The following is a 13,724-nucleotide window of genomic DNA, read 5'->3' as shown; positions in this document are numbered from 1 at the left end:
TTATTATTTTTGTGTGCGTGTACCGTCAAATCAGATCTGACTGGGTACAGGAGGAGATTGTCCCTCCTTCCCCGGCAGAGCATCTGGTGGATTTGAACCATTCGCCTCTGGGATTGTAGTTGCAGCTCCTTGCCACTAGGCCACCAAAGCTCCCCTAACAGGCATTCTTGTACCATTTGATTTATAGTCTGTGAAAACTGACTGCAGGGTCAGCTACAAGAGAGAAAGTATGAGAAACTGGTTTTCAAATAAAAATCTTTCTGATATCTTATTTTCGAGTTTTAGAGAAGGGGGGAAGGTATCATTTAGAAGTTCCAATTGGAATGTAGTAGATATTAAAATGTAGTAGGGTTAAACTCTGTTGGAATTGTCCTTTCTTTTTAACTCATGTAGTTTTACAGTTTGCTATTCTACTTCTCTTATTTAAAAAAAAAAATAAAAACAAAACAAAAACCAAAAACAACAAACAAACACTAGATGGAGTTTAATTGGGCTAAGCTGTCACTAGGTAACTTGCTATTCCTTAAGGCATTTGTTACCTTGTGACTTTGTTTTCTTAACCAAATTGCAAGAGGATTTCTTTCTGGCCTAACATCAGAGAACTTCATAAGTCAACCTCTAACAGAAAATAAGAAAAAAGTTTCCACAGATTTCAAATAATTTTGTTTAAAATTGAAGCAGGTAAATTTAATTTTTATATTCATACTAATAACAAAAACAGCAATCAAAGTTATGACCTTATATAATGAAGACAATACTAAGCATTTTAATTCCAGGGAATATATTATTAATATGTTAATATTGCCTATGATTACAAATAATGTCTTACACTTTGACTAAATTAAAAAGCACACAGAAAACTAAACAACCTCTAAAACCAAATGCCACATAGGATAAAAATAGTCTTTTTTGTAAATATATTTGCATATTAAGTAGGAAAGGCAACATATCTTTAAAAAGAATCATCAGGATAATCTGTGACTTGCCTGAAGTAGGTACTGACTAAACAAAAGTGAGGAATGAAGCACATTTGAGTGTGCATGTACCCATGATGTTTGACTGCTCATGGTTATCTTGAGAGAGATAAAAAGAAAAAAACTATTATAGCTATTACAGTCCTTTCTCTGGAGAACAATCCTTTTGGCATTGAGCGTTTGAATTTTTTTTTCTTTCTTTCCAATCTTTTTTTTTTTTAGCTTTCTTCTCTTATTCTATTTCTTCTTACTTTCTACTTATTAAAATTTTAATGAATCTCCATTTTAAGAATCTTTCAATCTCCTTCTGGTGGCTTTTTTTTCTTTCTTCTCATAATAATGCACATGTCAGATGACAGCTACTGGTATAATATCATTGGGAAGCATTTTAGATAAGGTTGTTGTCGTTGTGTGCATCAAATTGATTAACACAAATAGTGATGCTTTGAGCAACAGATCTGAACCTTGTCTTATCCTGTCCTGCCAGCATGATCTCTGTCATGGTCAAGCCCATTTTTGCAGTCACTGTGTCAAGCTGTTTCATTTAGAGTCTTCCTTTCTTTTGCTGACCTCCTAGCTTTCCCAACATAATGTGTCTGTGAGGTTTTTTTGTTTGGGTTTTGGTCTTTTTCCTAAGCCTGGGCCCCTCCTGACAGCAAAATGTCATCATCCTTGTCTCTAGGGAGCACCCTGCTTGCACTTCCTCGGAAGCATATTTGTTTGTTCTTTGGCAGTCCATAGTGTATATTCAATACCATTCAGTCCTGGAGATTCTCAGGACAGTTCTCTTCTCCCAATCCACTTCTTCATTTCCATCCTTAATTCCTGTTCTCTATCCTTTAACCACTCTGTTTGCTATTTTCATTGTTGTTATTAGGTGCCATCAAGTTGACTGTAACTCATAGCAACTCTGAAAACTGGATCTAAACCTTGCACTATCCTGTATTATCATCATCAATTCTGGTGTACTTGTTAGAGTCACTGTGTCAATTCTTCTTGTTGAAGGTCTTCTCTTTCAGTGATCCTCCAACTTTCCAAGCATGATGTCCCTTTCCAAGGACTGACTTCTCCTAACATGCTCAGGGTATGTGAGACAAGTTTCTCTATCCTTACTTCCCATGAACATCCTTTTTGCATTTTCTTCAAGACCTTTTTGTTGTTCTTTTGGCAATGCATGGAATATTCAGTAGTTTTCTCCAACAACACAATTCAAAGCATCAAAATTTCCTGTTATGCTTATCCATGTTGTTGTAGTTCATGTGCTGTAAAACGGCCTGTGACTCCTAGTGACCATATGTATAATAGCTCTGAAGCCTGTTCTGTCCTGAGCCAGTATCACTGACTCTGAAGCACCTACCCCCATTGCCCTAGTTACTGTATCAATCCATCTTATCTGGGGTCTTCCTCTTCTGCAATGTCCCTCCACCCTTCTGAGCATGATATCGTTCTTCAAGGATTGGTCCCTCCTGGCCATATGCCCAAAATGTATAAGAAAGAGCTTTAAAATTCTAGCCTCTGAGTAGAAACTTGGTTTCACCCTCTCCAAGACAGACCTATTTGTTTTCTCGGCAGTCCATGGTATGTTCAAGACTCTTCTCCAGCACCACAACTCAAAGGCATCGATTCTTCTTTCATCCTTAGTCATCGTCCAGCTTTCTGATGTATATCCTTATTCATAATAGCCTCTAATGATTTTAACTTTAAAATAACATCTTCATAAAGTCACTTTTGTTTGAGATTCACTAGAATCTCAGCTCTTATTGCTAAATCCATGTTTAGAAAGCCATTTTGTAAATTATACTGATTCATTGACTAGTTATTGAACTAATTTACTCTACTATTAATATTGCTAAACTGTTGCTTTAAACAAGTGGTTTGCAAAGCACCTTTACATATATTATTATTAATCCATAAAATAAGTTACCTTCATCATCTCCTTTAGAGATTAAAAAAAAATAGGCTGAGAGTCTAGGTCTAGGGGAAATGATTGGGTAACCTCAGAGTTACCAAATTGTAAGATGTCAATTTATGGATATGAGACTGTCAGAGTCCATTTAACATGACCCAATTTTTAACTCTACACAAAAATCTGATTCCTTAGGGTACAAGGCCATATAGTCTTGATTGCTATCTGAAGATGAAAGTGAAAGAATTCCCTGTTAAGGGGTAGAAGACGATGATTCTGTTACTTTACCAAGTTAGAAAAATATCCTCCTTTAAATTTTTACCCCACAGTCCAATTGACCTAAAACACAAGTGCTAGCTTTTATTTATTCTTTTCTTCCTAACATAAGCCATAAGAACATTTTCATGATATTGGTGCTTGTGAATTATAAGTTCCTAAGATGTACAACTGAGCTAAGAGATCATACTACAGAAAACCAGAACTGGGTCATATTCTCTTACGGTTCTGTACAACTTTTCCATACATTTTGGAGTATGGGTACTCAGCATCATTTTCATGATTCATGGAATATAGATCAAGTATTTTCTGCTGCACTATATTGTTAAAAGGATTTAAAAAGGTTTATAAATTAAGACATCTAAATTGAAGGTATCACAATTTTTGACAACATAGGCATAAGGGAAAATTCTTACCTTTACATTGAAAAAAGTTATGTTACAATAATCATCAGAATGCATAAATATGAAGTTTATTATCTACCTGGATCTTACCCATTTGAAATAAAACTATATTTCATTTCTGTTGAATAAAGCTATTAATGCACCTGAAAAGAGGACTTATTTTGTTTTCCTTGGGACCTCTGATAAGAAGAAGGTTGTTCTGTCAACCCAAAATCAGGTGATTAAAATCTACCAGCTGTTTCATTGGAGAAAGATGGATGATCTCTTCCCCAGTGATTTCAGCATCTGAAAACCTGTTGAAGGGTCAATTTTGAGTTGGTTCTGACTTGACAAAAGGGTCTTCTTGTTGTTTTTCTTTTACCTAGAGATCAGCTGACCTATAAATAACTATAATTATCACATTACATATTTCTTTATCTGAAAAAAAAATATCTACCTCTATGAACTTTCAAAACTTTTTTTATCTTAAAAAATTTACTCTAGGACAATTTTCATCTTGAATATCACCATGACTATGAAGTTTTTGCAGCTACAGCTTTATAATTTGATACTGACTGAAATCGTTCTAAGTGGAAATGTGCTAATTTGGCCTACAGATGGTAGCCACTGGTTGAATATTAAGATCATTCTGGAAGAGCTGATTCAAAGAAATCACAGTGTGACTGTACTGGCTTCCTCAGAAACTCTGTTCATAAACTCCAACCCGGACCCATCTGTGAATTTTGAGGTGATTCCTACTTCCTACAAGAAGAGTAATATAGATGAACTGATTGAACATATGATAATGTTGTGGATAAATCACAGACCAACTCCACTCACACTCTGGAAGTTCTACAAAGAACTAGGAAAACTCTTAGATACCTTCTTTCGAATTAATTTACAAATCTGTGAGGGAGTGCTAAACAATTCCAGGTTAATGACAAGACTTCAGAAAGGTGGCTTTGATGTGTTAGTAGCAGACCCAGTAACAATCTGTGGTGATCTGGTTGCTCTGAAATTAGGCATTCCATTTATTTACACCTTGAGATTCTCTCCAGCTTCAACAGTGGAAAGACACTGCGGAAAAATCCCAGCACCAGCCTCCTATGTACCAGCAGCCTTATCAGAACTCACTGACCAAATGACCTTTGGTGAAAGGGTTAAAAACACCTTATCTTATTCTCTGCAAGATTATATTTTTCAGTCTTATTGGGGAGAATGGAATTCATACTACAGCAAAATTCTAGGTAAGTCTCCACAATCTATTTCTTGTTAATAACTCAGGGTGCCTGATATTTGTTCTTCTTATTGATACAGTAAACTATTTTCATCCAACTGTGTTCACTAACTTGAAATAATTATACTTATTTTGCTTCCTTTTAACAGTTCCTTGACATTTTTTCTCTTGATGAATTATTTAAAAAAGAAATAGTAATAGTAGTGTGTGAGTGATAATGTCTTAATCTAAATTTTTCTATATAATACTACTTCAGTAGTATTATATATATGTATGTAATATTTAAACATAAATTATGTTATCTGCAAAAGTTCTACCACATCACACTTAGAAAACGTTGGCAGGTATTTGAGGTGGTAAATAATTTACCTTATTCCAGTCCCACTTTGTTTGTTCTTGACCATTTTTCTTTAGAAACCATTGAAAGATACAGTATTTGACACTAGAAAACCTAAGCTTATACTATAGCCTTTCTTTTATTATTTCTATCTTTAAGTTTCTCTAAGTTGTTTGTTTTCTCTAAGTTTGCACAGTATTTCACAGTCACAATCATTTTACTTTTGACAAAACTTCCTATCCTTACTTTTCAAATTATTTATGAGGCTGAAAAAAAAATGACCTGGTAAGGCCAGTTGTGGTTGGTTGTTTTTATTGCTTCCCATTTTACCTTTAAATGTCTGCTTCCTACTTTTCCATTTTTTTCTTGTATCTTCTGTTATTGTTGTTTCATCCCTCCTTCCACCCGTCTCCCCTTTTTCTTTCTGTCATACTTCATTTGTTTGAAAGTATTTATGAACTCTCAGCATCTGTTATCATCCTGGTTGCTAGTAACACAGTGGTAAGAAAACAGATCAAAATAGCTACTTTACTCTCATGAAACTTATATTCTAGTAAAATAGTATACACAATAATTAAAATAAATTTGTAAAATATGTAAGATGTTAGGCTGTGATATATCCTGCATTGTAAAATGAGAATAGAGAGTTTTGAGAGAATAAGTCTACATATAGTTACCAGGGTACATCTCTACTGAAAATGTTATATTTGACTGTTGACTTGAGGGAAATAAGGATTATAAACAATTCAACCTGAGAAGGAAAAGCATTTCAATAGAAAAAGAACAAGTGCAAATGTTCGTCAGCTTTAGTTGACGAATATTATTAATGTCACTTGACATTAGTCTTACACTTTGTAAGTGTAAATTCTGTATCTTATTTCTCTCTTTCTCATTAGAATATTCTTCCAATTTTCCCCATCACTAACAATTAAAAAGTTAACTGCTACTTTTTTTTCCTTTAGTGTACTTAACACCCTGTTGTTTTTATTCATATTGGAGACTTGCTATTTTGACTGAAATTTGAACCATGGAGTTAGTTAGCTTTGGTTCTAGGCTTGGGGTTTACTTAAGAATGACAGTACTTTTTTACTCATTTGCACAAAAGAATTCAAATAGATTGTGTTTTATTCATGTACATTGTGTTTCATACAATCTTCCATTTACATTGTATTTTTAAAAGTTAATTATTGATCTATGTCTATTATTTCATTACCATAGGCTCTGGCTCAAATGCTATTTCATTAAATTCTTCTGTATCTGCCAATTCCTTTCGATACAATGACTCAGTATATTCCTTCCATCTTCTTTTGATACCTCCTGGATCATTTAACGTTCTGCCTAAAGCATCCTTGGTTGTAGCAAGACGAGGTTTGAATTTGTTCTTCAGTTTTTGAGCTTAAGAAATGCTGAACGAGTTCGGCCTTTTGATTTTCCGATGGAGGCAGAAGTTCAAGCTGCTTTGAAGGAAATAGCAAAAAATAAGGCCCCCGGAATAGATGGTATACCAATTGACATCTTTCAGCTAACAGATGCTGCCGTGGATGTGCTAACCAAATTGTGCCAAGAAATCTGAAGAACAACCACTTGGCCAACTGACTGGAAGAGGTCTATATTTGTTCCCATCCCAAAGAAGGGCGACCCAACTGAGTGTGGAAACTACAGAACAATAACATTGATTTCACATGCAAGCAAGATTGTACTGAAGATTATCCAAAAACGACTGGAACAGCACATGAGCAGAGAGCTGCCAGAAGTCCAGGCTGGGTTTAGAAGGGGTCGTGATACTAGGGATATTGTTGCTGAAGTTACATGGATCTTAGCTGAAAGCAGAGAATACCAGAAGAATGTCTACCTGTGTTTCATTGATTATGCAAAGGCATTTGACTGCGTGGATCATAACAAACTGTGGCTGACTCTGAGAAGTATGGGAATCCCAGAACATTTAATCGTGCTAATGCAAAAACTATACTTAGACCAAGCGGCCGTCGTCAGAACAGAGCAGGGAAACACTGCATGTTTCAAAATTGGGAAGGGTGTACGCCAGGGATGTGTCCTGTCTCCATACCTTTTCAACCTGTATGCAGAGCAGATTATCCGAGAGGCGGGTCTCTATGAGGAGAAGTGTGGCGTTAGGATTGGTGGACGATCTATCAACAATCTGCGTTATGGAGATGACACAGCCTTGTTCGCTGAAACTGAGGAGGACCTCATGCACTTACTACAGAGGGTCAAGGACTGCAGCCTTCAATATGGACTGAGGCTCAATGTTAAGAAGACAAAAATTCTCACCACTGGATCAATCGGTAGCATCAGGATGGATGGCAAAGAGATTGAGATTGGTCATAGCTTCAGTTTGCTCGCCTCCACAGTCAACACCCTTGGCACCAGTAGCCAGGAAATAAAAAAACGTATTGCGATGGGAAAGTCTGCGGTTAGGGACCTCTCTAAAGTACTCAATAGCAACGGTGTCTCTCTGGAGAGTAAGGTGCGCCTGATGCAGGCCATGGTTTTTCCAATCACTTGTTATGCATCAGAGAGTTGGACAATGACTACGGAGGATAGAAGGAGAGTTGATGCCTTTGAGCTGTGGTGCTGGAGAAGAGTACTGAATGTACCATGGACTGCCAAGAAAACAAATAGATTCATCCTAGAGAGGGTTAAACCAGGCTGCTCCTTGAAGGCAAGGATTCTGGGGCTTCGCCTGACATACTTTGGACATGTTGTAAGAAGAGACAGGTCTTTGGAGAGGGACATCGTGCTGGGCAGAGTGGAGGGACGGCGCAGGAGGGGAAGACCCTCTTTGAGGTTGATTGAGTCAGTGACTGGGGTAATCAGGATGGATGTGTCAGAAGCAATGAGATTGGCACAGGATAGAGCAGGGTTTAGGGCTGTTGTACATAGGGTCGCTGTGAGTCGCAAGCGACTAGACGGCACATAACAACAACAACAATGTCTACTCTTACCCTGTCTTAAAAAAAGAAAAATACTGGTTTATTCACAAAGTTAGAATACATTGTTTTCACACCTGATCTTTCCCATTTCCTTCACACACACCCCATCAAATTGTACGACCCTATAATTAACAACCCCCCACTCATCCTCAATCTTCTGCTTCCCGCCTCTCCCCTTCTTTTATCTTCATACTCATTCTACAATAATGTTTTTTTACAATCTTTGTCCTAATGGGACTGAGTTAATACTCTCCAGTCCTTCCCAAGTTAGGTAGTAATTTACAAAATCCTTGTTCTTGTGTTCTTTGTTGTATTCCAACATGTAAATGTACTATAATTTCTCAATCCAATCAATTGTGGTTGGACATCTGGGCTGTTTTTATGTCCTTGCAATGGTGAATAATGCTACTATGAATATTGGTGTACAAGTCTCTGTTTAGGCCTCAGTTCTCATTTTCTTGTGTAATATTCCAAGCAATGGAATAGCTGGGTCATACGGAATTTCTACGTCCAGCTTTTTGAGGAAGTGCCAAACTGCCTTCCAGAGTGGTTGTACCATTGTACAATCCCACCAACAATATATAAGTGTTCCTATCTTGCTGCATCCTCTTCAACATTTATTGCTGGTTGTCCTGTCAAACTTTGCCACTGCTACTGGAGTGAGATGTTATCTCATTGTGGTTTTGATTTGCATCTCTCTTGTTGTCAGTGATTTTGAGCATTTCTTCCTGTGTCTGCTGGCCATTTTAATATCGTCCTCTGTGAAAAATTCTTTCCATGCCTTTTGCCCATTTTGTAATTGGGTTATCAGTATTTTTTTTGCGTAGGCCCCAGAGTATTTGTGACCCCATTGAACCTCTCCTATTCCTTCTCCCCACATCTGCTCACTAAACTCTACTCTCCTAGTGATTTCCCACCTTCTCTGTTTCCCACTTCCTTACCCTTTGGGACATTTATACACATCTTAATAGTTATATTTCTATTTCTACAATAACGGTCTTGTGCAACATTTGTCCTATGAGACTGTGTTAATTCACTCAGCATGGTGCTCTGTAGACTCTCCCAGGTTATGTGGTATTTTATGAAATTGTTGTTACTTAATCCTACATAATTCTTTGAACATACCATAATTTCTCAATCTATTTGTTTGTTGATATTTTAACTATTTCTATATCCTTATTATTGTGAATAGCCCTGCTATGAACAGAGCTGTAATATATTTCTCTTCATGTCTCAGTTCTAATTTTTATGTGTTATATTCTTAACAATGGAATAGCTGGTACATATGGGATTTCTATGTTTAGCTTTTTGAGGAAATGCCAAAATGCTGTCCAGAATGGTGGTACCGTTTTACCATCACACCAGTGGGTGCATGAGAGCTGCAGACTTTCCGTATCCTCTTCAACATTTATTACTTGCTGTCCTGTTAAGCTTTGTTATTGTTACTGAGATGACATTTCATTGTAGTTTTTATTTTCACCTCTATTATTGCCAGTGAATTTGAGCATTTCTTTATGTGTTTGCCATTTGAATATCTTCCTTTGTAAAAAGTCTTCTTGTGTCTTTTGCTCATTTTGCTATTGGGTTATCAGTCTTTTTCTTGTGGAGGCCCTGTAGTGTTCTGTCTTGAAGTTTCTACCAGTCTCTATTAGATTAGTAAGTCTAGACATTTTATGATTATTAGTTTTGACCACATTTTTCTCCCACCCTATCACATAAGTTATTCGGGAGAGATTTAAAAATAGATTCTGTGATAATAATCACTATCTAGATACATTTTTCTTATTTTGCTAAATAAGATATACTTTTAAAGAAGGAATTTCAAGAAGAATGTGTTAAGTTTTAGAGAGCAGACATGGTTCAAATTCTACTTATTAGTTGTGTGATCTTGGACAAATAACATTAAATTTTTAATCACTAAATTGAGGTTAGTGATTTCACTGAACAATTTAGGAGACATGTTTACATCATAAATTAATATTTGCTATATGAATGATAAAAAATAGATTTATTTTGAATACTATTTACACTAAGATCCACAGAAACTACTAAAATGCAAAGAACTTAGTACATTACCAATGAATTCTGTATATAGAAAATAGGAAATTAATATCTCCAGGAAGGAAATTATCTGTAGGGTGTACTAAGCCCTCCTGAAAGGAAGCTATTATAGATTATCTAACCAGTAAAAAAAGAATTTAAAAACACAGATTAAAATTCCTAACTTCTAATCTTTACAGGATAATATTATCATTACAAAAATCCAATCTTTTGAGAAATTGAATATATACTTAGACCCTTTATGCTCCTTAGATTACTAGGCATATTTGAACAACTCATATCCATCACACATATTGTATTTCAAATTGAGGTATATTGTTCAGAATAACTGCCAAAATAAATTTTATCTTTCATTTGCAATTACATTTTAAAACTATTAGCAACATACAGCATAACTATACACTAATGAGGCATGTGCCTTTTGTGCTGCGGTATTATTTTTTTATTATTATTTTTTTAACTTAAATTTGTTATTAATTTCAGTGAAAATTTACAGAGGCTTTGGATTTCCATTCATTCATTGTTGTAGATTTGTCCCAGTAGTATTATTTTTGAACACTGGAAATTTAATAATTCATGTTGAGTTTCTGTGAAGTTTTTATTACAATAGACATCTTTCAGTTTGATGTGGGGAAATAAATGAGAAAAACACCATTCAGAAGTATACTTCATCTTAGCCAAAAGGCCAAGAAGCAATAATGCAGAAGTATAAAGACAAGCTGAAATGCTAATCCTACAAAGAAGATAGAAGTAGTGTGATAGTATCTATGTAGACTGGTTTAATACGAAGTTTTCTTTATGAGTAAAACCACATTTGGTATCTTCTAGACCTTATCTCATTTGTATACTTTTTGGAATCTGAATCATGAGAATTTTTTTCTTGTGCACTTTCTTGAAGTTATTCCAGAAAATTATCAGACTCAGTAAACTAGTGGAAACAATCAGTTCAGAGAGTACGTCATGTCTATTTCTGAGTCTGTAATTCTAAGGCCTCATCTGACTTACTTTCAGCATGTTGCAAGGAGGGACTGGTCCTTGGAGAGGGGCATCGGGCTCGGAAGGGTGAAGGGATGGAGAAAGAGAAGGAGACCATCAATGAGATGGAATGATATAGTGACTGGGGTATTGAGGTTATATGTGCAGGAGACAGTAAAGTTGGCACAGGATAGAGCAGGTTTCAGGGCTCTTTTACATAGGGTCACAATGAGTCATTAGTGACTCCACAGCACATAACAAAACATAATTTATGTTCAGAAGAGTAAACATCCCTAATTTATAAACAGTATGTCAGATGATTGCAGTGTCTTGTGAATTATTCCAACTTGTAGAACATGAGTGGACCTTTCTTAGTCAGGAGACCGCTGTTCTTTAGACTTGAGAATTCTGACCGAGCCCCAGGTGGCTAAAAGAAAAGAAATGTCATACAAAGAGCTGTGACTGGCAACAGGATGGAGATATAGGAAAGTGAGGATTGGGTCAAAACCCATATTTTGAGGACTAGATTTCCACTGATGCTTAGTGCATGGAGCTAATATTTGGTATGAATTCAGAGGGAAGAGACTATTTTCCTTACACATTGTGCTAAAGTCAAGATAGATTCTCTTTATTTCTATAAAGTTCTGAGAAATGTTATTAATTTGTAACAGTGAAAGTAAATCATAAGATTTTTAACTAGTAAGGTTTTTAAATTTTTTTAATTTTATGTTGCTTTGCTTACAAAGTTCGTGTACATTGTGTTTTACACTATCATTCATTTACATTGTGTTTCATACAATCATTCATTTTTCACTGTGTTTTATAAAATTAATCACCATTGAACTATGACTATCATTACCATGTCTGTTCAGATCCCCACCAGAGTTTTCTCATTTCCTTTACTCACTCTCTCCACTTCCAAATTGTGAGACCCTGTCATTCTACCTTGCCCGTTCGCATCCAAATGCTCCCACACTAGTTCTTTTCAATGATATAAAAATGTTTGCCATTTAATTTGTTTGCTTTTTTATTTTTGCCTAAGTTTTCTACAACATAATTTCTTTTCTACTTTCTCGCCTATGTGTGCACATATGTGTACACACACACACACACACAAACTAGCCAATATGTACTTGTTCTTGCTGTATACCAAAGAGTTGAACCTGGCCTATAGCTGACTGACCTTCTGGTGGGTTTTCAGAGGTAGATAATCACATGTGAAAAGATTGTCCATCCTTTTCCTGGGGAGCATCTGGTAGATTCGAACTGTGTACCTTATGTGTAATAAATAGCCTCTATGCATAAGCAAACCTATTCTCCAAAGTGCCTACAAATACACATATAAATCACTGCCTCTGAAAACTGGCTGGAAGGTCAACTATGGGTCTGTTCCTCTTCAATGGTACTCAGTAACAACACAATACTACCCAATGTATTTCTTTTAGATGTCTGTTTACCAGTAAATCCAACTGCTACTCCTCAGGAAATAAATAGGTTATCTCCTCCTAAGTGACTTACTACCTCCAAAAATATGCTGGAAGGTCAGCTGAGTCAACTCTAATTTGATAGCAATGGAAGTAAATCCATTTTTTTTTCAAGCCTGGTGATTCCAAAGATCCCTTGTACGAATGCCAGTTTAGGTATGTATTCTCATATTCAGCTTGTTAACATATTTTGCCACTATATTTGATATTTCTGCCAGCTTCATCTCATGGAGAACACATCTTCTTTTTTGTAGGTTTACTTTATTTTTTTAATTTACTTTACACTGGTTGACTTACAAAATTCGTACAAATTGCTTCAGGAGTTGATTTTCAAGTATTTTTCTATAAAACAGGTACATTTAAAGTTTAGGGGAATGTTGCATGACTAAATTGTGCATGCATTTCTATTGCAGACTCTTTCTTGTGTTTCTATTCCACACTTACTTTAGCAAATATTTTTTTTTGCTTCTTATTCTTAAATAAGAAAAAAATTTTTGTTTTAAATTATATTTACTAATTTTCACATTCATTGTTTGCCTACATTTTTGTAATATCTTGTACATATCTTTTTAAAACCTTTGTTTATTGTTGTAGTTTGTTAACTGTCACTAACTCTGAAAAGACTGGGAATCCCAGAGCATTTAATTGTGTTTATTTGAAACCTATACTTGATCCAGGAGGCAGTTATCTAAACAGAACAAGGAGGCACTGCATGTTTCAAAACCAGGAAGGGTGTACACCATGGATATATTCTGTCACCACATCTTTTCAATCTATATACAGAATAGAGCATCCAGGAGTCTGAGCTTTATGAGGAGGAATGTGGCATCAGGATTGTAGGAAGATCCATAAACAATCTGCATTATGTAGCTGACACAACCCTGCTTGCTGAAACTGAGGAGGACCTGAAGCACAGAAAAACAAGAACTGCAATCTTCAATATAGACTAAGTTCAACATCAAGGATACAAAGATTCTCACCACTGGACCAATTGGCAGCATCATTATGAATCCTGCTGTGTTGCTGGGACACCCCCCGCTGCAAAGCAAATAATTGATCTCCCTTATAATCCAGTGGCATGTTTCTCTTAATCTCTTGGGCACAACACATTCTATCTCTGTACCTTTTAAATCTATATGC

General features: G+C 35.8%; 1 protein-coding gene across 2 annotated transcripts in view; it reads left to right on the top strand.

Annotated features, from left to right (window-relative positions):
• Nucleotides 1-13,724, top strand: part of UGT2A2 (UDP glucuronosyltransferase 2 family, polypeptide A2) — a 133,189-nt gene that overhangs the window by 22,963 nt on the left and 96,502 nt on the right. Inside the window, exon 3 of one of the 2 annotated variants that reach the window (XM_006896816.1) lies at nt 4,157-4,786. In XM_006896816.1, the coding sequence (XP_006896878.1) occupies nt 4,157-4,786 (630 nt within the window). Of the gene's footprint in view, nt 1-4,054; nt 4,787-13,724 lie in introns of those variants that run through there. The other variant, XM_006896817.1, reaches the window with a different exon arrangement.

The sequence above is a fragment of the Elephantulus edwardii genome, unplaced genomic scaffold, assembly GCF_000299155.1.
Source record: "Elephantulus edwardii isolate Elephantulus edwardi_28Jun2011 unplaced genomic scaffold, EleEdw1.0 scaffold00192, whole genome shotgun sequence".
Classification (NCBI taxonomy): domain Eukaryota; kingdom Metazoa; phylum Chordata; class Mammalia; order Macroscelidea; family Macroscelididae; genus Elephantulus; species Elephantulus edwardii.
This window is presented reverse-complemented; position numbering and strand designations above follow the sequence as displayed.